A 24,336-nucleotide genomic window follows, 5' to 3' on the forward strand; every position below is an offset into this window, starting at 1 on the left:
GTACCTATTAGAAAGGATTTTTAGTGATTACTATTTATGAAAAATAAACCACTATTTTGAATTTCGCGGGTAATCATGAAAAATCCAATTAAACCTGCGCTGACGGTCGCCATTTTGGTTGGACTTCGAGGTTCGCGTAGAATAGTTACTTCTGACAGCATAATTATATTTTTAGGGTTCCGTACAAAAAATAAAATACGGAACTCTTATACGATCACTCGTGCGTCTATCTGTCCGTCCGTTTATCACAGCCAATTTGCTCTAAATATACTGGACAGAATCAGGTGAAATTTGGTAAGATGATTAGTCCTATACGCAATTACAAACGGACCGTGATACCTAGGTATCACGTGATAACTAGGTATCATAAATAATAAATTTTCACAGATTAGGTATTTCTCTTGCCGCTGCAGTCTGATTCGCTAAAATACGGAACTCTTATACGATCACTCGTGCGTCTATCTGTCCGTCCGTTTATCACAGCCAATTTGCTCTAAATATACTGGACAGAATCAGGTGAAATTTGGTAAGATGATTAGTCCTATACGCAATTACAAACGGACCGTGATACCTAGGTATCACGTGATAACTAGGTATCATAAATAATAAATTTTCACAGATTAGGTATTTCTCTTGCCGCTGCAGTCTGATTCGCATTTGGTCGGTTATTTGTGTCTACCCATCCCAGATTATTAATTTCTATGACCAATATTTTTGTATAGTCGTCTTTTCAACAACATTTTCACACAAACTTTCACCTCCACTCTCATTACAATCTTTTGATAGTTTATTTTTGAGAAAAAAAGTAGCTTATGTTTAAATGAAAGATACCAAATTTCATCAAAATAGGTAAAGCGGTTTAACCGTGAAAACAGAAAAGACAGACATACTACTTACATATATTTATACTATTAATACGTATGGAATTAGTATGGATTTTGTAAGGAATTTCATGATTGTATGTCAAAGGGAAGTACCCTGTAAGTTTTAAGACTTCCTGTAATTACTTTTTTGACAAATGTTGACTTCTAAGTTTGATTTTTCACAGCTTTAGAGGACCATCGACCATCGAGGAAAAAGGGCCTTGACAGACGGACAATGCGTGAAGTTTAATTTTTTTAGTTAGGTCGGTAGGGAATTATAAAATAAATAAATTTAAACTTCCACAATTTTGGCTATGCATTTCACATTTGTAAGCTACTTTGCAAACGTTTTTAAGAACTGGTATGCATTATCATCAACCTAATTCTGTGTCCAAGGCACAGACAGGTCCATGGCGATAAAATGTCTGTCTGATTGAACTTATTTCTATTGATAACCTTTATATTGATAAACTATCGCCACATTATTAAAAACATTTCTCATGTATTTAAGTACTGAATAAGTAGTTAACGCCACAAAACTTTAACTCGATTGACTTCTGTGGTTAAACACCTACATAGTGAAATGACGACTGTGAGTAATGCTATTCTATTAAACTAGCAATATTTGTAGATCGTCGCCATAAACTTAAAAACTATCGGATGAGTTTTTGTAAGATTTTCACCATCATTTTATAAGATTTAAATAGGTTGTGTGATTCATGAGGAAGGTTTAGGTATATAATAATTTATTATGGTTTTACCCGAGCGAAGCCGGGACGGGCCGGTAATATGTACATTATGATCATATCCGTAGGTATCCGTCTCCTTTTGGGTGGTTCGCAGAGCGTTTCGACCGTTGCGGTCGCGCTATCATTACAATTTTTCAAATTTTAACAGATACAAGAATGAGTTTTACTATAAGACTGTACATTAATTACTCTGTATCAATTTTATGAATGATTGATTTTGGAAATAATTCTTTCCTCAAGAAAATTGACGGATTGTTATGACAGCGCGACCGCAGCAGTCGAAACGCTCTGCGAACTACCCTTTGGAGAATGAATTTATTATTGCATCCAATAGCTATAGTTGTTTATTAGCCACCAATAACATATAGAGCTCGTGTTAATGGCCAGTGTGGCCAATGTCAGTAATGTAAGTAAGACACTGACATCCTTGTGCATACTAATAAGTATCATAAACGTAAAAGTCTTTCTGTCACGTTTTATTTAATGACCCGGTAAAATATAGGCAACCGGTGGCGTAGCTACGCACTAGTACACAGCAGCTAGTATAATAATAATTTATATCCAATTTTTATTTACTGCGTTGACAGGACAGATATCAGTTATGGGGTGGATGCTTCGCAGAAGAGCCGTCCGATGCACTACGGCGACTCAACGACTCTCTAGCGGTGGACTGCCGGATGTTCCGTGAAGATATCAGTGGCAGCCAGGGCTGGGCGCTTGAACTTCATCGCAGTGGGCACTTGAACGACGACGACTACCTGGCCATTAAACAGGGATTACAAAAGGTAAGCCGGTAGCCGTATCTATAGGCTACATTTATATTGTTTACTAGCTGCGACACGGGGCTTTGCTCCCATGGGAATTTCGGGATAAAACATACCCTTTGTGTTATTCCTGGTTATACCTATTTGGTACCTGTGTACCAAATTTCATAATAAAAGGTCCAGTAGGTTTTGCGTGAAAGAGTAAGAAATATACATACATACATCCTCACAAACTTTTGCATTTATAATATAATAAGTAGGTGTTAGTAGGGTTAGTATCACATGTAGCTACCATACACAGTAAATTTCTCAAATTTGATGATAGGCAATAAATTATAATTAAAATGTTATTACTCGTTAGTAAATTTCAAACAAAGTTTTAGTTTTCTTTTAACTTGCGTCTTAGGTAGCACAAGAAATAGAAGATGAACTCTGCAAATACGGAAAGTTGAGCGATATTGAAGAAGACATACACTCAGTGGTGGAGCGGAGGCTTCACAAACACGCGGGGGACGCGGCACTCAAGCTGCACACTGCCAGAAGCCGCAACGACCAATCAGCCACTGACACGCGGCTGTGGATGTTAGCTTCCTTTCAAAAACTATCGGACGCACTAAAAGATCTTATCGCGGTAAGTACGTAAATCAAATATTTTAGGCAGTATTTGCCTAAATACCGTAGTAAATACCTAAATTGTATATCCATAAAAAAACTTTCTTCGAATTTAACTTTTTCTGATTCTTTTTAGATTTTGGCAAATCGAGCGGAGAAAGAAATAAATATAATCACTCCAGGTTACACTCATCTTCAACGCGCACAGCCAATAAGATGGAGTCAATTTCTTTTAAGGTAGGTATAAAATTTCGTAAGAATTAATTCAGTAATAGACTAGGAATGTCATTATAGGAAAGAATACTGTACCCTATACCTACGAATTGTCCAGTTCACTTACAATAAGTATGAAATGTTACTAGCGAATTGTGTGAAATTTTCTTCTGCAGTCATGCCTGGGCTTTTCACGGCGATGTCACCAGACTGGAGGAACAAAACAAGCGCTTATCTATATGCCCCCTGGGCAGTGGTGCCCTTGCTGGTTGTGCGCTACCTATCGACAGGACTAGACTAGCCCATAGCTTGGGCTTCCAAGGCGTAACGCCTAACTCAATGTTTGCAGTTTCATCCAGGGATCATATAGGTAGGTACTATAGGTAATTATGAAAATCTAATCGACGCGTTTAATATTAAGTTAGAATGGACAATATACGAGTAGCTATAGCAAGTTGTCGAACTTATTTGATAGCAATAAATAAAGTACCTATAATATAAATAAAGTTCTTTCTTTCTAGTTACTCACTGCCCTAACAAACATGCCTTGGCATCTTGGCATGCAGTAGGTAAGCTTGGCTAGCTTACCTACTGCATGCCAAGATGCAAAGGTACCTACATCGGGAAGTAGATACTTACACAGCTTGTAGGAGTAATGTAGCAATGTTCGGTTATACAACGAGTGAACAGTTTTCTCCATTCCTAGGTAGAATCTTATTTTCTTCATAAATGAATTAAATATATAATCGTAACAAACAGTGTAAGATCGCTTTTGTTACAGTGGAATTTTTGAATTGGTCGGCGCTATGTGGAGTCCATCTTAGCAGAATGTCCGAGGATTTGATCATATACAGCTCACAAGAGTTTGGTACAGTACGTCTCTCGGATCAGTTCTCAACTGGCTCCAGCTTGATGCCCCAGAAACGCAATCCCGATGGCTTGGAATTAGTTCGCGGAGCGGCAGCACTCCTGTTAGCAGACTCTGTTGCAGTTATTTCTACTTTGAAGGGTCTACCGAGCACATACAATAAAGACCTTCAATCAGATAAAGAAATACTTTTCAGATCTTACGATAAACTTGCCGACTGTCTCAAAGTTATAAACGGAACTATTGCCACATTAGAAGTAAGTAACGTAGTATTGTGTGATGATATAATGTTTTCGATCTACATTCTAAACAATAAAATTAATGTATTTTCGTGCTAGGTAAATGCTGAGAAGGCCTTAGGTACCTTGGAGCCGACGATGTTAGCAACAGATCTTGCCCACCTCCTGGTCCGGCGCGGAGTGCCGTTCCGGCGCGCTCACCATCATGTCGGAGCCCTCTTGCGCCGGGCTGCTGAATTAGGAACGGATTTACTGAACCTCCCTCATCATGAATACACTTCTATTTGGTAAGTAGGCTTCTGGCCCCAGACTACGATGTTCAGCTAGGTAACGCTTCCATCAACTGCAGGCACCTGCTATCTTCTATTTTTTACCTAAAGTTATTGCCAAACACATTTCCATACCACTTCTTCTCCTGGAAGCTAAGGTAATACAATACGCTGTGACAAAAGGTAAGTCGAAAAAGAAGAAAAGTAATAGTTCCATAGTAAGTTTGTTGCACATGTTAATAAGACTAAAAACGTTAGTTATCTAATACTAGCCCGCGACTTCAGTCGTTTGGACTCTGACTCCAGTAAATTTCACAACAAATAATGAAAAGATATTCGAATTTTATATCTCAACAGTAAATGCTCATTAGACAACAACTTTTGCTAAGATGTCATTCTATATACTATTAGGTGCGGTCCGGGGATTCGCTCCCATGGGAATTTCGGGAAAAGAATATGTATATATGTTATTCCAGGTTATATTCTATCCGTGTACAAAATTTCATAACAATTCGTCGAGTAGATTTTGCGTGAAAGAGTAACAAACACACATACTTACATCATCAAAAAATTTCGCATTTATAATATTAGTATGCTGTACAGACAACTTTTGTTTACTGTTTTATTATATGTGTATATATTTATTGATCTGTATGGCTTCATCTATAGGTATTTATTTTCCAGCCCCGAGTTTGGGAAAGAAACAGACGTTCAATCAATATTTTCTTGGGAGGCGAGTGTAGAGCAGTACACAAGTTTAGGGGGCACGGCGAAGTCAGCTGTCGAGCATCAAATATCGCTGCTGCGGAGGTGGCTTCAACAACCGTGACTTGTGTAACGATTTATATATTAATAAAATCTATGACAAATCAAATTATGTCATTGTAACTACCCTACAAAAGGCAATTATAGTAACTGTATTATATTACTAGCTTTTGCCCGCGGCTTCGCCCGCGTAAATTTCATAGCAAAATCTCAGTATGTTTTTTATCGCGCACCTATAAGACTGGTAAACATATATGATTCAAATTCGCATTTTTTCTCATCTTTAGTTCAAATTCCAGTTTCCCGCTGCGTGTCTCGTCTCGCAAACTTGTCCAATCCTGCTTCCTGCTATGTATGTAATGTAAAGAAAATATTTCGTTCGATTCCCACTACGTACCTCCTTCCCATTTCCCTATTTTCTATGACGTTTTACGTCCCGGTTTTGTATTAACCACAAACTTAAACATTTTTTGTATTTACTATTACTGTTATTTATTACATAAAGTAAGTGTGCCAATTTTCAGCCTTTTATCTTGAAAATTGTATTAAGTCTCATACAATCTTTCACCCCCCCTTTTGAAGGGGTTGAGGGTTAATTTTCAGAAAAATCTGAAATACGTATTCATTGCTTTGTTGTAAACAACCAAAATCCAAATTTTCAAGTCAACTATTTTGTTCAAGTCAAATTTTCATTTCAACGGTGTAGAACTTTCATATTTACAATTTTTCACCCCTTGCACCCCCTTCGGAGTTGAATTTCCAAAAATCCTTTCTAAGTGCTCACCTATATGCCAATGTTCAGGTTCCCGCCCAGCAGTTTCGGGTGTACGTTGTCTGTCAGTCAGTCACTCAGTAACGGAAGAGTTTTATACTGATATATTGATACATACTGCGCCCACCCTCTTCTGTTATCCTCTCTCACTTCCCTAAGCCTGGGTGGAAGAGACTGCTTAGCAATAGGCCCACCATTGGTCTATATGTATGAACAATTGTATTATTTTGTACTAATATTGTTTTATGGGATATTGCAATAAATATATTTTGTATTGTAAATTTAGTTTTAATAAAGAAAGTAGACAGAGAAAGTCGTTCTAACAACTGATAACAATTTTTGTATGAATACAACGAAAATAAATAAAATTACCTTGTGCACATAAGTATCAAGTAAAAATCTTATGATTTCGTTGCGGGCTATGACCGCGCTCTGGGTTACAGCGCGAGCCGCCGTCGTCGTACATACCAAATTTCAAGCAAATCGGTCTAGTAGATTGCGAGTGATGCGCGTTCAGACAGACAAAAATTCCCAACTATATTTTCGTCATCTATATCAGTAACTAAGTATATTCCATGAAGAATTGAAAAAAAATATCCAATGTACTAATTTGGCTTTTCTTCAATTTTATATGTATTGATGATGATGATGATTGTATAGTACGTACACGAATAAATGTAGAAGTCTGTCCTATAAATAAACGCACATTTCAAAATAAAAATATGACGTAAGTTCAAGTTGTCAGATGCGGTGGGGGTCGCCAGCTGTCTCGTGCATTTCTCCGTGGGCCGCACGTTTTCCGCGCGAGTGCCGCCGCGGCCGTCAGGGCTCCACCCCGGCCACCCTATTTTCCCTTAGTCAACAAACACACTTCCCATATCCAATACTTAATACTTTATTGACATCGAAACGAGCAGTACTTATTTCTGAAGTTGATACCGGTAAAAGTCTAGACTTTGTTTATTGACACATTTTTTAAAAACCGTCGTGATGAAGTTACCGAATAACGAAGAGTTATTGTATATTTTTATTTTTACATCTCGGGAACTGTGTGTATAAATAAAGTGTCTAAACACCCTGTGTCCAAATATCTGGAACTGCCATTTATTTTGGAAAAATACTTGTTGCAGTTACATAAAACAAAGTACTATACCTAAATGTAGTACTACTTAATATTTTTCAGGTTGTGAAAAGTGAGTTAGTGTTGACAATCCCTTTTACCCACCAGTACCAATCGCAACTCAACCGACAACGTTAAAATTTTACTGTAGCGACTGAAACCGCTGAATACATCTAGTACAATAACTAAAATAACTCCCACGCAAAGTGACAGATTATGCATAAAATGGTATACAACCCATGCACTGATCAGAAAATAATATCCTCATAGTAGCACGGAACGAGTGGCACTCGTGATAAGCAAATCCTCGATTCTACGGCATCTTTTGATGTTAGAGATTAAAATCAAGCAGATCGATAATTTCAATTTATCTGTATAAATTAGTTTAGTGAAGGTTTGTATACCAGAAACGTGGGCAGAAATGTAGGTAATACAAATGTGTAGTTGCTGTATTGAGGTAGTCTGTCAGTGATCACTGTTCCAGTAAGATGGCGAGGTGCACCGCGATAGTCTTCGTGGCACTGATGCTGTTCTTCGAGGTTTCCTCCCTCGAGTATCCCACACTTTATAATAACGGCCGGACATGGAACAAAAATTACCCTAATATGCAATACATTCCTGACAAAGAGGTATGTTTTCCAGCATAATTTTAAGTGATTTCTTAGTAGGTGAATTACATATAATTCAGAATTTAATATATTATCTTCCACGTAATGATTCAACTTTTCTAATTGGTTTGCTATTTGGCTCTTACTTTCAAACAAGTCAATTCAACTGTTTTCTAATGACAAAAAATATATTAGGAGCTTGTATGACAGCACTATAACAGTAATATATTGTAACGTCGTGGACTTGGGAGTCAAAAAGCATTTATGAAAAATTAGTATGTAAGTAGGTTGAAGTGACATTTAACAACTTTATTTGGTTATGTATTAAAGGTTATTAGTAAAGGTCTGAAAATATTTGTAAAACCAATCATACAATTCGTAAAACCGAGAATAAAAATAAATAGTTAAATGTGTGCTCACTCGTTTACGAGTGTCCTAGACTTTGTAGAAACTATCTAGAGCGATAGGGCTTTTTTTAATTTTAAATTATCAAGAGCCGTAATTAAAATTTACAAATGGTCTCTTGTGCTCACTTATGTAACACCCGATATTTCTACGAACCAAGTATAGAATCGCATTTTAGCATAGGCATGTCTTATTTAATAAACGTGGAATAAGATTTTGTTTCATAAACAGTAGCTAATAGTAGGACATATACGAAATTAGTAGATTGTCAACCAAGGTTTTAAAAGGAATTAATTCCCACAAGAGGTATTTAGTCGCCCTGACTGGATGGGATTCATGATCAATTGAATGCCTTTCAACCACAGCAGTTTACTTTTCATTTAGAAAAAAGGAAAATATATAAACATTATATATCAACTTAGGTTGCCGAAGGGCGCAGTCGTCGAAGTAGACCGCGAAGGTTTAGACGATTTAGACAAGTTTCATCAACAGTGGGAATAATAGTACAGGCTAAAAATCTATTGATAAATAAAACCAATCTCTGTAAGCCACCAATATCGGACATACAGGCAACAAGTACTGCCTTCGAACACACAACAGTACAATTTACAAATATCACTTTCAAATGCGTAAATGAGATTTATACGATACGTTATCGGAAAAAATAATTATTTATTTGCCTTACCTTGTCCCATCATCTGGGGTCGGCGCAAAATGTCTGTTCCCTCCACAATTCTCTATCTTTTGCCATATTTGGATCCACCCCCAGTAACCACATATCCTCCCTGACACAATCCATCCATCTCTTCCTAGGCCTTCCTCGTCCTGTGTTAGGAGGATCGGAAAAAATTATATTCTATCTTTATTGCCGACCTCGACTCCGTCTCGGGCCTCAATATAAGGTGTATGTTGACTTTATTTTGTCGGTGTATAATTTCTTATTTCCAGTTAACGTTTAAATTGTATTTTCTTTATTTTCCAGTACATACAGCACATCCATTCCCTAATCGATGCATACAAGGGCGAAATTGCTGCTCAAATGGTGATTGAAACAAATGAAATGGTAGACACTAAATACAGAACATGGAAGCGTAACGCTGATCTTATAAACTCCCTGTTAGCATTGCCCAAAGGAATGAACGATGCAGGACGTTAATATATGTAATCTGAAAAAGCTATTTAGATGTTGTAACTTGTTGTTTTTTTGTATTTTAAATTCAAGCGTACTAAATAAAAAACAGTTTGTCAAAACAATAATTATAATTATTGTACCATAATTACTACATAACCTATTTTAATTCTAGTTTACCTTTCATAGATGCAGAACGACTTAACTATATACATAATTATTTTTATCATTAAATAATGATTCAATGTTATGTGGTTATGGCTGGCCTTGACAAACAACTCCAAAATATTACATACCTTTTTTGACAGTTATGTAAATGTACTTTGTCATTATCTTAGAGTAATAAAATAAGGTATTTAACCAAATATGCACATGCACAACCACAGAATGATTAAATATTGTTATACAACGGCAATGGAAAAATAGAGCTCGTATTTACAGTATTCTTCTTTATTTGAAAAATCTTCTCTATAGTTTATAATAAAATAAGTACATACAATCATGTCACAGTCTGAAACATACATATTTTTTTGAAAATTAAAGGCATTCTACTTTCATTAAATACTAAATTCATTCCAAAATTGTTGTTCATTACAAATAATCCTTGATTTTCTACTGTCATAGAGATCGAATACTATTATTCCGATTTCTGTGCCAATTGTTGATTTGTAAGGAATGGCTATGAAACCGAAGTATGTTTTATACCCTGGGATCTATTCCGGGTAAAATAAGATTTAATGAAATCTTCCTTCGCGCAAGATTACGTTACGTATTAAGTAGCAGTTGCTCTTTTTAGCAACAGTGCCCAAACTGATTAATGCACTATCTATAATTTTTATGATATTATATGGATACGTACATATAATTACTGAAACTACTCTTTTCCATTTTATCTGTGCACGTTATGCTCTAATGTTGACGTAAAAGTAAGGGGATATAAAACGAACATCAGCTTTGCGTTGGCGTGCGGCGAGATGGGCGTCGCTAGAATTTGAGCGAGAATCCCGGCGCCACGTTGACGGAGCGATGTTGCAGCTGGAAGCCGAGCGCCTCGTCGGAGTCGGAGCGCGAGTACTGCGCGTAGGCGGCGCCGCCGGCCGGCGGCCGCGGGCTGTGCGTGGTGCGCCGGTTGCCCTCCGACTTCGCCGGCCACGTCGGGAACATCGCTGGGTCGATGGCAACCGGGTGCTCCTGTAACAAAACAGTACTCATTTAGTCTCACTCTGAAATATACCTGCATATTACATATATCACATTTTAATTGAAAGTTGACTCAAAATATTATCATCATTCCTATTATATGTGAAAAAATTGACGATCATAAAATAATTGTGGACCTTAAAATATGGATGATCCAGCGCAGCTTCGGCGGTTATCCTTTTAGCAGGATCGTAAGTGAGGAAACTTTGCAGTAGCGTGAGTCCCGCTTCGGACAGCAAATCCTGCCCTATTCGCTGCCGCAAACCCCCAGGTGGGTGCTCAGCGAACGTCATCTTCTGCACGGCGGGCAATTCACTGTACCCAGGCCAGCAAGACTCCGATGGAGTGCCAAGATCCTAGAATAAATTAAAATTTGTTAAGACACTACACATCTACATTTTTCCATTAACAACTTTATTGTAGATGAATATGATGGTGGTTTAAAAAAGACGGTTCATTTGTTGCCAGTCAAAAGATTGATTTGGAATGCAAAGCTTTAAACCTAAACCTATTATAGTAGTACACATTATATGTATTTATTACATAGAATCATCTGACATAAACCTAGCTAAACATGGCTTTCTGAGTTTGCTACTCTTGGCTGTATAAACCCGTAAGAAATAAAGGCGTGACACTATATCTGTATTTGAAGAATAGTTGTTTTAAAACAAGGATTACATAGACTAAGACTAGGCACGTACAATAATCATAATATACGCAATGTAGTTATTTATAATTTAGCTTACCTTGAATATCCTGTTCAATTCATCAACTTCCGATTTTCCTGGGAACAGGGGGTTCATTGAAACGAATTCCCCAAATATGCAGCCAACACTCCACATATCGATATGTGTCGAGTATTCTTTGCAGCACAGAAGTAGTTCGGGGGCGCGATACCATAGAGTCACTACGATCGGTGTGTATTGACGAAGAGGAGATCCATATTCCCTAGCTAAACCAAAATCACCAACCTGAAAATAAGTAGACAGTTGTTTGAAATAACTATCCTTACATATTACAAAAATAACTTCTGTTGCAAGGCTGTATGAACGTGATAAACTCAAAAACTACCGGACGGATTTTTGTACGGTTTTCACCTATAGATCGCGTGGAAATATAATGTATTATGTTTTTACATGATGCTAGAATTCAATAATATATGTTTTTTAATTATGATAAAGACTAAACGGAAGACAATAAGTCAGCAGGCTAAATATACGAGTTGTATCCCAAGAATTGACGTTGGCGAGTCTGTAGTTTGGTTGGCCACACACACTTCATAGAAAAATCTATAAATTCAATACTTGCCTTCAAAACACCTTTATGAGAAAGCAGCAGATTGCTGGTTTTGAGATCTCTATGCAAAATCCAGTTGTCGTGAAGATGATGTACAGCCCTCAGGAGCTGTGTCATCAAACATTTAACTTCCCCTGAAATACACAAAAAGTAAATTTATCAAAAGTCCTAAACGTTGTTCAAATCTGAAAGGCGATACAAAATAGGATTCGCTAGTAAAAATATATCTTACCTGGCAGAAACACTTGTTTCTTTCCTCTCATGGTCTCCATAAGGCTTTTGAGGTCATGCTCCACATAATCCATCACTATAAATATTTTGTCCATATTGTAGCCTACCACGATCTCCCTACAAGTCACGATATTAGGATGCTGGCCCTGAAACATTAAAGTGGTTGTGCGACTTGTCAGTATTAGATCGAAACAATTCCAACGAAACTAATCAAAATTTAATATGCGTGACATTTTCCGTTCTCGCCTATGAAGTGTCAGTTTGGGAAACTCTTTACTTAATAGCTCGTATAATGTATGCGTAAAAAATATGGTTGAAAATGTAGGGTTACGTAACGATCCATTGAACAAGGATTTAAAAAATATATATACACAGATAATTAAATAACTTCATAAACAGTTAAACCTGGGGAACCCCGTAAATTGAACGTAAAGGTTGGAAATTTTGGAATTATATTATATACTGGTTTAACTTAATTCGACACTCAGTAAAAGTTTTTGAAGAAATTGTTTTTACACAAAATCTACAATAGTGATTAGAAATCTAAATTATATTTAGGAGCTCTTAGACCAAGTAAATAAACTATAATGCTAAATAAGAATGAAATACGATTTAATATTTGTAGACAAGTCACAGCATTGAATTTGTGTCCTTCTATATTTTGAACAAAAAATAATAATTTTGAATATAAGAAACTGGCTATACTCAACAAAGTGTATGCAGACCAGCCCTCAGAACGATCTATTATGAATATTTTACTTTCCCAAACTGTATATTTTTCTGTACTATAAATAAAGAATGATCATCAATTCTGTCGCAAATACAGCACAATGAAACTTATCAAGGAAATAATAATTAAAAACTGTGACTTGGTTACCATTACGAATTCCGTTTTCAATTGGCGAAAATAATAGCACAATTTACTGACTGTGACTGGCTTTTTTGGTTTGATGTATTACAATTCAAATACAATAATAACACAAATGTATAACTAACACACTTCATAAATGTCATATATTTTAAAAGCATTAAAAAAATCTTAACACTTCGTAATTTGCGATGGCGATGTTATCTGGAATAAAATATTGTAATACTTAATGATTAATTAATAATTAATTAATAATTAATTATAAAATAAATGTAAAAAGAATGAACGATTGACAGATTTTGCTAAAGCATAAAATAATAAATAAAGTTAAGCATAAATGACAGTTCAAAACATATATCCTTAAATATTATAAAACAAAGTCATCTACCGCGTCTATCTGTTCGTGATAAACTCAAAAACTACTGCACGGATTTCCATGCAGTTTTCAACAAAAGATAGGAGTTCCATGAAGTTTTCAAAAAAGATTCCTTATGAAGGTTTAGGGGTATTATGTTTTTACCCCAGCGAAGCCGGGACGGGCGGCTAGTAAAGGATAAACTGAGGTCTGCTGGTAAGCTTAAAAACCGAAAAATTTTAAGAAATTACTTTTAATTAACACATGAATTTAGATGCTAAGAAATAAAAATATAGATATAATAATTCCACAGTAAAATGAAATTAATCACATTATGGATATATTATATTTACTTTTTAATTTCATAGTAAAATTCTATCTATATCTAAAAATATCTATCTATATCTATTTGCCGGGAGTTATGAAAAAATGTTTTAATAAAATGTATATTATTCAAATACACTATTATTCAAATCAGGAATTTCAAAAGCGGTTATTATTATTATTCAAGAAATTATGTGTTATCTATCTAGATTCTATAAACACGCCGGATTCTATAAAAGCCATGAAAATACTGTGCCTCAGTTTAGTTATAAGTAATGCTAGCCTATAAATAAATGTGACGACAATCACAAAAATTTCACTGAAAAGTATTTTGAAAAATTTTGCAATTATACAAAAATATCTTATTTATTTTTAAATATCTTATTTAGGGTCTGACATTTACAGAATTTGGCATTCACAAAATATAATGTTTTCACGTATGTCTTTTCCAGAATCAACAAAAAAAACTACAACGAAACCATCACACACAAGTTCCACTATCACATTTTTTATCAATTTATTATATTAGCGAAATCTAGAAAAATAATCTATATACATTATACTACACCATACAAATGATTTTAAATATGAAGTAGGAATCATATATGAGAGTCAGTGAATGGTATTTTGTAAGGTCGTAAGACTATTTTGGGGCAGCCATTTTGGAAAAGGTATTATTTGTAGTGCGTACAATTTGTAGAACGTTTTTGTTGTTCTAAAAATTACTGGTAATGGTGGCGAAAGAAACTGGAAAAACGCTCAGACGAGAGAGAGAAGGAAGTTGGTGAATTTGCTTCAGAATCGGAGGGACGATAACGCGTCCGCGATGATGCTTGCACTAGCGTTCCCAAATAGTAAATAATAAGAGAACTGTCATTTAGATATCAGCTGAATTCTTAAAAGAAACTTGGGTATTAACAGGGATTCATTTGTGAAAACGGCCATAATCTATCTGACATTATTCATAATTAGAATATTTTATTTAATATTTTATTTCGCTTAATTCTTTCAAAGTAAACTGTAACAATAATATAATCACACACAGTTATATTAGCTAAAATTATTGTTAATACAAAATTAATAATGTGCTTAAAAAAAAGTGTTAATATGATTAATCAGATTTATTCTTAGTCCAAGAAACAATAACATTGACTATTTTGTATTATAGAATAAACCCAACACTATTCGTGCAATAGCAATTGTTTATTTTTCACATTAGAATTTACTATTCCAACGTAACGGTAGTACTTAATGTTCATGATAGATAATTCTCTTCCATTTATAACTTTCGATCAAAGATACTTAAAATTCTATATCACATTATTAAAATATTGTTATGTCATTAAAATATTCATATGTCGTTAAAATATTGTTATGTGTGTCTAGTACTAAAAATGTACAAAATTTTATTAGCTACATGACAGCTGATGAACTCAAGCCAAACTGCCTGAAAAAATCTTTATGTGCATAGGGCACATTCTACGTCCACTAAAATACATTGATTTCGTAAAACGACATGTTACACGAAGTTAGTAAACGTGCAATTTAGGTGTAGAGTAGGAACTAAAATGTTACTTGGCACGTACTTTTTTTCTGTCAAAGTCAATATCTAAAAATAAATCTATGGCAAACATGACAATCCATCTCTTATATAAAACTAAAATCCTATGCTTCAATGTAGTTTATAGCGTCAAGTATTCAGAAATGGTTAGCTCATTCAGTTATCAGGTTTTCTTTACAAATGATAGGTATAGTTTGTTCGTGGACACGAGATTTAGTAGCTGTAAGCGGTCAGATTTTCGTTATTCCATTGCCAGTGGCGCGACTGTGGAACGGAAAATTATTTTTTATTTGATAAACATTATTGCACAACATAAAAGTTAACAATAGGTGGACTATACAGACAATTATAGTTATCATAATATTTCAGATTTTTTAAATTTATTGTCGACTTTCTGTATGTCTGTGTTTTACAAAAAAAAAAAACACCGACTTGTCGTGAACTAAAATAAACACAGAATAAATAAGCCATTATTTTCAGGAAAGTGACATTAAATAACAAATAATTATTTAATTATAATGGATCCTTGTAATAACGAACATCAATAAATTTAAATAAGAATTAAAAATTATGTTAGAAAAATTATGACAATAAAAACTTAAGTGTGACCTCAGAGAAATATTATATGTGAAACTAAATGCTATAGAAGTTTCTTATCAGAAGCTACTACTGAAATCAATTGCTTAGGCAGTTTTTTCACATTTACATGGTGTGTCACTGTGAAAATATGATATCAACTGCCAATAACATCACGGTAATGCTGAAATGGAAAACAGAGCGTAGGGTATCCGACAGCTATATGGGCCGATGTAAAGGAAATTGCTGCCAACAACTGGATGGGGATGGCCCAGGACAGAGATGGTTGGCGTAGACGGAAGGAGATCTATGCCCAGCAGTGGGTCACGGAAAGCTGCATATGATGATAAATGTGAAGAGGTCAGACTAATTAAATTCAATTCTAGTATTAGGAGAAGGCCTGGATCGCTGAGCCAGCGGAGTATCTAACCACTGAAAGACGCGATTAACGTATAATTTGAGTAACTGAGTTTTACAATAAAATACACTGAAGCACAAGAAAAGATATCTATGCAATCCTCATTTTTTTTTAATAAATGATAATTTTGAATTACATTTACATCATTCATGTTGCATGGAAATTCCAAACCTGAATGCATGAAACTATTGCAGGCCGTAAAAAAACTACTATAGCGTAACTATTATGTCAATGGCCATGATTGACAAGCGAGCAAAGCAGTCAGTTTTTACTCCTCAGTCTTTGCTTGTACGTGGATCTGTCATTTAATACCACTACAAACTTGTTATCGTGGGTTGTATATTTTCGATAGCAATTTAATGATAAATTCAAAGTACAAAGTTTCTGCCTGTTTAGTCAGTTCATGACCTAAGGGCGAAGTGCGGGTTTGCATTTCACTTCTCACTATCGAATCGTTTCGACGCAACGAACCAATCACATTGCGACGTAATTGACGTTGCGCCATAATGGAGCACTGTGATTGGTTGCAAATAGCAAAGTCGCACTACGCACAATCTGCATTGTTAATAACAGTCAACAGGCAAAGAAGAATTCGTGACAAAAGTTCTAGTTTAATACTGTTAATTATATTTAAAAGTATTTTTCGAAGGAACCAAGTATATACCTACTTGACAATATACTAGAGCAAGATGAACGGATATATCTTTGAGACATTTCTAGGATTGTTGTTTTAACTTTCGAAAAGAGTCATTAACGATAAAGATTGTTAATCAGCTAGTGTAATCATTTTTAAGTCATGCAGTTTTTCATATTTTGGTGCCACCGTTTTCGTTTTAGTCAACTGTGACTACATTGTGTAATGGAAAACTATAACACTTTCTTCTTTATTTAGTGTGGCATAATCTGATCAAAAAAATATTTTGTTTCACTAAGAAATAAAATAAATTGACACAAATGTGAGGTGGCGCTAGTGTGCATCTTCAAAATTAGCGGAAATTAAAGTGGAATAAATCGTTTTTTACTTCTTACGCTCGTAAACTTTGACATATTATAAATGGAAGTAAGCCACTTAAAATTAGACTTTAAGCTTTAGAGCATAAAAAAAAATCTGAAATTTCTTGTTTGCTCAATAGCATAACATAAAATCACAGTGAAAAGTATAGTCTATACTTCGATTGTAAATCGATATTTCACACAAGGCTTAACTAAACGCCTCACTCAAAATTCTTCGATTTACGATCTTGATGCAGCCGAATACAGACGTGTATTATTTGAATAATTAGTGAGTAACATAAATCGATGTACAGGATAAGGATAACAATGGCACACGCACAGTAACATAAATTACAACAATCATTATGACCGGTGCTGAATTGGTGGCTAAAAGTCTTTCGTATCATCTGAAGGCAATGAAAAGTGACCAGTGATATGATATGCGTGCCAATAGTGTAACAATTAAAGATACTGAACACTGTTCGAAGTGGAGAAGAAACAGTAGGAAAGTGAAGCCTGGGCTCTGAGATAACAGGAAGAGATATGGTATAGAGTAATAGTAATACTGTACATCGATTTGCGGTTTTTATCGCATAACTAGTCCGTTAGGCTTCGATAACAATAATGAACAAGATACACATTCACACACCAGAAAATGACCGTACCAAAATAATAAGCCCGTAAATATATACGACATTTGGGTCTTCCTTTCAAATTAGAACTTTCGATCGTACAGACGATAAATATACCGTGGTACTTTATAAAAATCACACTTTTAGAACGTAAAATAAATATAGAGCATTGTGTTTAGTGTTGTGATTATTAGTAATGCAAGGAAATATTTAAAAGGTATAAAGATGACGTTATTGTCATATTTTTTAGTTTTATATAATGTCTGTCGGCAAGAGTATAAACCCTCAAGGTCGAAAAGACAGTAGCCGAACCTACAAATTCACTTGAATTTTTCAATATAATTGATGTTGAAAAATTTATTTAAGATGGAAACCTTTTTTCCTAAATTAGATCTTGTTTTAAGTGTATTAACGAACAGATTACACCGTTGAGCTTTAAAAAAAGTTCATATTTTATTTGAAATCGCTCTTAGGGCTTTTGAAATAGGGGAAGCTATGAAGTGAAGTGAGGACTATATTTTGTTCGAGTTTGTATGATACATGTATTTAGTTCTATAGTTGATCGAAGCCGCCAAGCGACGTGTGTACATGCTTATACACAAATGCATTACAATTCCCTAAGTTCAAACAGCAAAAATGCTGCCCACGCATCGGTGTACGTGCATGCTGTAGAAACACCAAAACACTCCTTGTCATAAAATATTATTACTTTCAGATTACACAGGCGCAATATTTCTGAGTGACAATCGCTATCATTATTAACATAGTCATAATTTTCTTAACAATAGTTACCCAGCATGATAAATAAGTTTTCTTAGTGTATGTCTTGACTGCATAATAATATCGGTAAAGCCAATATAAATAAAATCATTTTCATGTTTAAAACTTTTTTACCACGCCATTTTTATCCACTTTCTTAACTGATCGTCTACTTTTATATAGAGCTTCATTCACAATACATTTTAATGAATATTACGACGGGAAATATGGAACATCGCTATATTCTCATATTGTGAAGGATGCCCAGGACTTTACCTCATGGGCAGATGTAGTTCTTCTAATCACGAAGTCTTTACATTATTATTTTTTGCATCGCCATCGCAAATTAATTTATCTTCAAATGTTTTAAAACAATATTAAGTATGTCATCAGTTTCGTACATCTGATAGGAAGAAAGTATGGAAGGGTTTTCCCCTGGAATAAATTCCATAAAAGATACTTAGGCCCGCCCGTGTATCGAAGTTGTTAACCCTTGCAATTGGGTCACACCTCTAGCACAACCCTCTTGCAGGTAAGAGGTGCCGGGCCTGTAGGAATAAAATACATGGCATTAATGAAGTGAATTAAACACATGAGCCATCGAGTGCTACACAGCTCTCGGCTCATTTGAGCTAAATTTAAATGAGATGAGAATAGTAAAAGTATACCTTCAAAAGAGTAAGCGGTGTCGCAATAGGATGGCTCAAGTGAGCTTATTCTAATTAAATAATAATAAAATAGTGATCCTACCTTGAGTAATGTATTAATTTCCCTCAGGGATGTAATAGGAAATCCTTCTTTCTCCTTTTCCATTTTTAGGCGCTTTAAAGCGACTATTTCCTCTGTCGTCTTATCACGGGCTCTGTAAACAACTCCATAGGTGCCTTCCTCAATCCTGTTGAGACATTGAAACTCCTCAACAGAACGACATCCCTATAAAACAGTGAAAAACGACATAATATATTTGAAAATAATTACACAATTTAAACAACTGTTAGATGGTGCTCAATAGAAAATTAATTTCTATTTGATGTAAATTTTACCTGAAGACATTTAAAAATATATATTTATTTACCTGTTATTGAGTTGTTTTACGTCTTAGCCTGTTTTAATAACTTACTTGAATGTGTAATAGGAAACAAAAATTTCTTCTTGTGTTTTTGAAAGGAGCATGTTTTGATGTGTTAAAAACCACACTATGCAAAATATAGTTTACAAAATTATTGTAATGTAGTTTTAGTCACAAAAAATAGCTAATGAATATTACCTGTAAAGCAGGGAAATAAGGAGGCAGAGCATTGATTGCTTCTTCTTTAATTTTAGCCTGTTCTTCATCTTCATTAGACTTTACTTCCTCGGCAATCTTGCCATTTTCTCCTGGCGGCGGCGGCGAGAAGGAGTGGGATCTACTTCTGCTCTTGGATCTAGAATGGGATCTATAAACAACATAAAAGTTTAAATCTTTACAAATCAACTCTAGATTATGACAAGGTTTCAAGGTTAAGCAATATATAGCAGGTTTGACAACATTATATCTAGCTAGATGAGTTATAAACTAGGATCAATGGACAAGGCAAGAATTAATAAATTTAAACATTGCATTGAGCACCCCTTAAATCAGTTATCAGATTATTGATAACCTTCTAGATACTTAAATGAGTTTGATGTTTATCAAGTGTACTTATTTCCAGAATATTTATTTTAATACAAAAGGTATATAGGGGCAAAATTAAAGGATGCATTCTTTTTTTTTTAATGTCTTACTTGAAAATAAGACTCACCTCACAGATTCGTGTGACAGTGGGCTTACATGATCTAATTTTGGTGTAGGTGATTTTGACTTTACTTTTAATTTTGGTTTATCATTTGTTTTCTCTTTTAAGTCATTTTTATTTGACTTATCCTCATCTAAATTGTCATCATCCTCAGACTTTGATTCTGCCTCTGAATCAGATGCTGTACTGGAGCTTTCCTCTGTTTCACTACGGGAATGTTCACCTGGATTGAAAAAAACATCAGTCAATATAAATAGAAAAAAATATGTGTGATCTAGATAAATAGATATATTTAAGATGGTGCATTATACGAACATAAGTTGTTTGGAAAAACCATTAAAAACATAATACCATTACAAAAAACCTCAGCAATCGTAAAAAACTAAAATTTTGATGCAACTTTTATGAAGTAGTCATCAGCATAAACTCAATATTTAAGGTAGCTGTCAAACAAACAGTTTTTTCGCTATTACTTATACTTTATGTCAGAGTATAAGTATACATTTACGAGTCCAAAAATGTGTAAATTATTATTATTATTGTCATATTTTTTAAATTATCAATCAATTTCACAGTATTTTTTTACTAGCGTATCAAATAATAAGGGCCTTAGTAAAGTCATCAAAATTAAAATTTCTCATCTACCCTATTATAAACCATAAGTTAACCTAGAAAATATATTATACATAAATTGATATCAAGTTTTATAGTTTTCTATTAATTTGCTCATTTATTCCAATTTTATTTATGATCCATGGAATGCCTGAATGGGTAGCTTTTATGTTTACATATAATTTCAACAAGAAACATTAAAACACAAACAAACAAACACAACAAAACTTACCATCTTCGGTTTCAGATAGTCCTGATATACTTCTCATTTCTACATCACTAGCATCAGACACAGTGACCACAGAATCGTAATTAGGTGAGTGATTGGACTTAGGTTTCTTATTGGAGGCATCCTCAGGAGATATGGTGCGTTTCTTACCGCGGCGGCGGTGCTCTTGGCGTCTCGCTTCTAACTCATGACGCGACTCATGTTTTCTTTTCTCCATTTCTCGATCTGAAATAATGGATAATTTAATAAACAAGTATAATATTGTATATTGGAAAGCAATCTAAAAAGCTATTAATTTTTAATTATGCTCTCAAAAGAACAAATTTTGTTGTTATGGCAGATGTACACTGAAAGACAAACCTGCTTCAATAAGCCTTTTCCTTCTTTCCTGTTGATGTTTATCCAAGGAAGAATGACGATCTGATCTTGACTCTTTAGTTGAATCAGGTTGCTTTTTAGTTGCTTCCTGAGTTTGTAACTCTTTTGTAATTCTTTTACTTAGTAATCTAGATCTTAAATCTTCTAATTCTTTATCACCCGACGACCTATCCTTATTTTCCTTTTCATTATTATGATTTGTATGACCTTCTTCTGCTAATAATCTTAATCTGGATTCTATCCTGTCATTGTCTACACGCTTTCTCTCATCACCATATTTATATTGCCGCTCTCTACCTAAGTACATTTCTCTGTCCCTAGTATGGTCTTTCTCTTTGTATGCTTCTTTCTCCCTATAGGCCTCTCTTGTTCTAGTATCCCTAAAGGGAGCATTTTCTCTATACATCTCCCGTTCCTTGTAATGATCTCTTTCTCTGTATGATGTCTCCTTTTCCCTATATGATGTATCTTTATCCCTATACTCTTTGTCCTTATAAAGGTCCTTGTCCCTCCCATCTCTTTCACGGTAACCTTCTTTCTCCCTGTACGCCTCTTTTTCTCTGTATACCTCTTTCTCTCTATAGCTTTCTTTATCCCGATATGCTTCTTTCTCTCTGTAAGCTTCTTTTTCTTTGTAAATATCTTTTTCCCTGTATAATTCCTTGTCTCTGTAATATTGTTTTTCTCTATAATAATCTTTGGATATTTCTTCTCTGTCAGGATTCTTACCAACATCTCTTTTAGATTTATCAGATTTATCACGTTCCCTGTAGAAAAATATTATTATGTATACAGCATCCCCAATGTCTGGTGATGGACCTTAAATAATAATAAGTAATATAGACTTTTATACAACATATGCTGTAAAAAAATACTAAGATGTTTCTATGAGGTGCTCCTACTGGTTCCTGGGTTTAATAATAAATATATTTTTTTTATTGTAGGTTTTATTCTTGAAGCGGTGGTGGTATAATGGTTAAGACACTCTTCTGTGAGTGAAAAGGTCCAAGGTTCGAATCCTACGCATGCCACATGAGTTTATATACCAATCTGACTCATGAATAGTAGTTTTCATAGACCACCTTCTTCCAGTGATGTAAAACATTGTGAGAAAAACTTCTTGATTATTAACATGTGTGTGAAATGGAGAAGGCAATGGCAACCTACTCCATTAATGAATGACCATGACCCTCAACCATGAGGAAATACGACTATGAAGAAGGTTTCTTTCAACCTTTCAATGTATAAAATTTCATCAAAATTTGAATATATATTTGGCAATAAGACAAAAATATGGTAGGAATTTCACATTATGGAGGGTTTCCATCCCAACATTTTCACAAACTTTCAAAATTATGATCTTGCCTATATGCTATTGGCACAAAGTTCACCAATCTTTGGCAGTTAAGATGTACATTGCTAGCTTTTCCTAGTAGTAAAATAAAGATCACATACAAACTCCTCAATAGCACATATAGCTGGCAATATATTGTAAAAGGATTTCTATTAAAACTCTTATACAACTATTGAAATGAAAAGGTATATTTGAAGCATAGATTAAGAGTTTTAAAAATAATTTATTTACAAATAATTTATATAGCAAACCAACTGTCACCCAAAATAATATAATAGCAAAACAAAATTCAAGGAAGCATTGCCATGCCCCCGTGAATTTTCCTTTACTATAGGCAAGTATATATGCTAGATATCCTACTTATAAGTTTGTGAGGATATATGTATGTGTATATTTGTTCTCGAAATTTGGTAGGAACAAGGGTAGAATATAGTCTGGATTAATACATAATTTCATAGTTCATAAGATAGACATATACAGAGATATACAAGCTGAAAACATGAATAAAATCAATATAGTTTTGAAATATAGTCATGCCAAAATTTACCTGTACAGGTGTTTCTTTTCTTTTCTAGAATTATCTCTGTATCTATCCTTTCCAGGTCTTTTATGACCTCGTTTGTCTCGATGTGAAGATTGTACTACAGCCTGAGGTGGTTTGATGACAAGTGAATCTGCATTATCCCGGTCTTCATCTGATAAACTAAAAATAATAATAGGTTATATATTACATAAAGCCACAATTCTGTGCTATATAATTTGTATTTATATAGGTACCTACAATTATATTATAAAGAATTATAAATAATGTATAAAACACTAATTTATTTTCACTAGGTATACACTACATCGGAGACTGACTGTGTATAGAACACAGACCATTTAAGTTAGGTTTAGGTTAAATGGTCTGTGGTATAGAATAATTCATGGAATATTGCAATGTAAGATTATAAGCAATGAATGACCTGACCACTACTTGTTAGGTACTACAATAAATCGAGGTTGCTATAGACTAGATACAAAGTTATGCATTTAATTTAGTACTTTTTCAGATCATATTCAAAAGATAATGCTAGTAGGTATTTACCTAAAATCCATTTCATCTTGAACAGGACTGCGTGCTAGTTCTCCATCTTCACTTTGGTCATCCTCGTAATTGCTCATGATTCACTTCAGGAATGTTAGTAGTAAAACCAAATTAAATAGATTTTACTACAAAACTTGTGATGTGTGATTAAAAGTTAATAAAATTGGATGGATCAAAAATGTAATAATAATTTACGAAACACTTCAGTTTTCAAAAGCGCAGTATCTCGTTCGCATAGTCAAACGAGGAGACGAGACGCCATCTTGTTGTACATGCATGACATGAGCCAATGGCGGTTTTATTATATATCTC

The 24,336-nt window shown here is 34.5% G+C and overlaps 2 protein-coding genes across 5 annotated transcripts; one reads left to right on the plus strand and one right to left on the minus strand.

Moving 5' to 3' along the window:
• The first annotated feature begins 1,350 nt into the window (after window positions 1–1,350).
• Argl (Argininosuccinate lyase) lies at window positions 1,351–9,337 on the plus strand. 4 transcript variants are annotated; one of them, XM_064437056.1, is made up of 9 exons: window positions 1,730–2,018; window positions 2,200–2,397; window positions 2,783–3,007; window positions 3,125–3,225; window positions 3,378–3,571; window positions 3,983–4,326; window positions 4,408–4,595; window positions 5,262–5,411; window positions 9,230–9,337. In XM_064437056.1, the coding sequence occupies exons 1-8, from the start codon at window positions 1,992–1,994 to the stop codon at window positions 5,404–5,406; spliced, it is 1,422 nt and encodes a 473-aa protein (XP_064293126.1). In that variant the 5' UTR covers window positions 1,730–1,991; the 3' UTR covers window positions 5,407–5,411; window positions 9,230–9,337. The 4 variants fall into 4 exon arrangements, with proteins under 4 accessions (XP_053625372.1, XP_053625373.1, XP_053625371.1 ...); XM_053769397.1 differs by lacking the exons at window positions 1,730–2,018; window positions 9,230–9,337 and adding an exon at window positions 1,351–1,455 and having other exon boundaries at window positions 5,262–6,395; XM_053769398.1 differs by lacking the exons at window positions 1,730–2,018; window positions 9,230–9,337 and adding an exon at window positions 1,353–1,455 and having other exon boundaries at window positions 2,234–2,397; window positions 5,262–6,395.
• Window positions 9,338–9,488: 151 nt separating this feature from the next.
• Pitslre (pitslre) lies at window positions 9,489–24,297 on the minus strand. Its single transcript, XM_053769393.2, has 12 exons — window positions 24,025–24,297; window positions 23,485–23,640; window positions 21,566–22,350; window positions 21,209–21,430; window positions 20,371–20,587; window positions 19,857–20,025; window positions 19,340–19,522; window positions 12,105–12,249; window positions 11,885–12,006; window positions 11,323–11,547; window positions 10,714–10,932; window positions 9,489–10,567 (listed from the first exon to the last, which is right to left on the minus strand). Exons 1-12 carry the CDS (start codon window positions 24,099–24,101, stop codon window positions 10,361–10,363), a joined length of 2,727 nt encoding a protein of 908 aa, XP_053625368.1. The 5' UTR covers window positions 24,102–24,297; the 3' UTR covers window positions 9,489–10,360.
• Between the last annotated feature and the right edge of the window lie 39 nt (window positions 24,298–24,336).

The sequence above is a fragment of the Plodia interpunctella genome, chromosome 3 (assembly GCF_027563975.2).
Source record: "Plodia interpunctella isolate USDA-ARS_2022_Savannah chromosome 3, ilPloInte3.2, whole genome shotgun sequence".
Lineage (NCBI taxonomy): Eukaryota > Metazoa > Arthropoda > Insecta > Lepidoptera > Pyralidae > Plodia > Plodia interpunctella.

Bases quoted from the DNA above. Each gene is read 5' to 3' on its own strand.
- Argl (XM_053769396.1), top strand. From the start codon at position 1,992: ATGGCCAGTGTGGCCAATGTCAGTAAT. The intron at 2,398-2,782 runs GTAAGCCGGTAG...CTTGCGTCTTAG, and splicing joins TTAAACAGGGATTACAAAAG to GTAGCACAAGAAATAGAAGA. The intron at 3,226-3,377 runs GTAGGTATAAAA...TTTCTTCTGCAG, and splicing joins TGGAGTCAATTTCTTTTAAG to TCATGCCTGGGCTTTTCACG.
- Pitslre (XM_053769393.2), bottom strand. From the start codon at position 24,101: ATGAGCAATTACGAGGATGACCAAAGTGAAGATGGAGAACTAGCACGC. The intron at 20,588-21,208 runs GTAAGTTTTGTT...TTTTCAATCCAG, and splicing joins ACTATCTGAAACCGAAGATG to GTGAACATTCCCGTAGTGAA. The intron at 10,568-10,713 runs GTCCACAATTAT...GTTTTGTTACAG, and splicing joins TGGATCATCCATATTTTAAG to GAGCACCCGGTTGCCATCGA.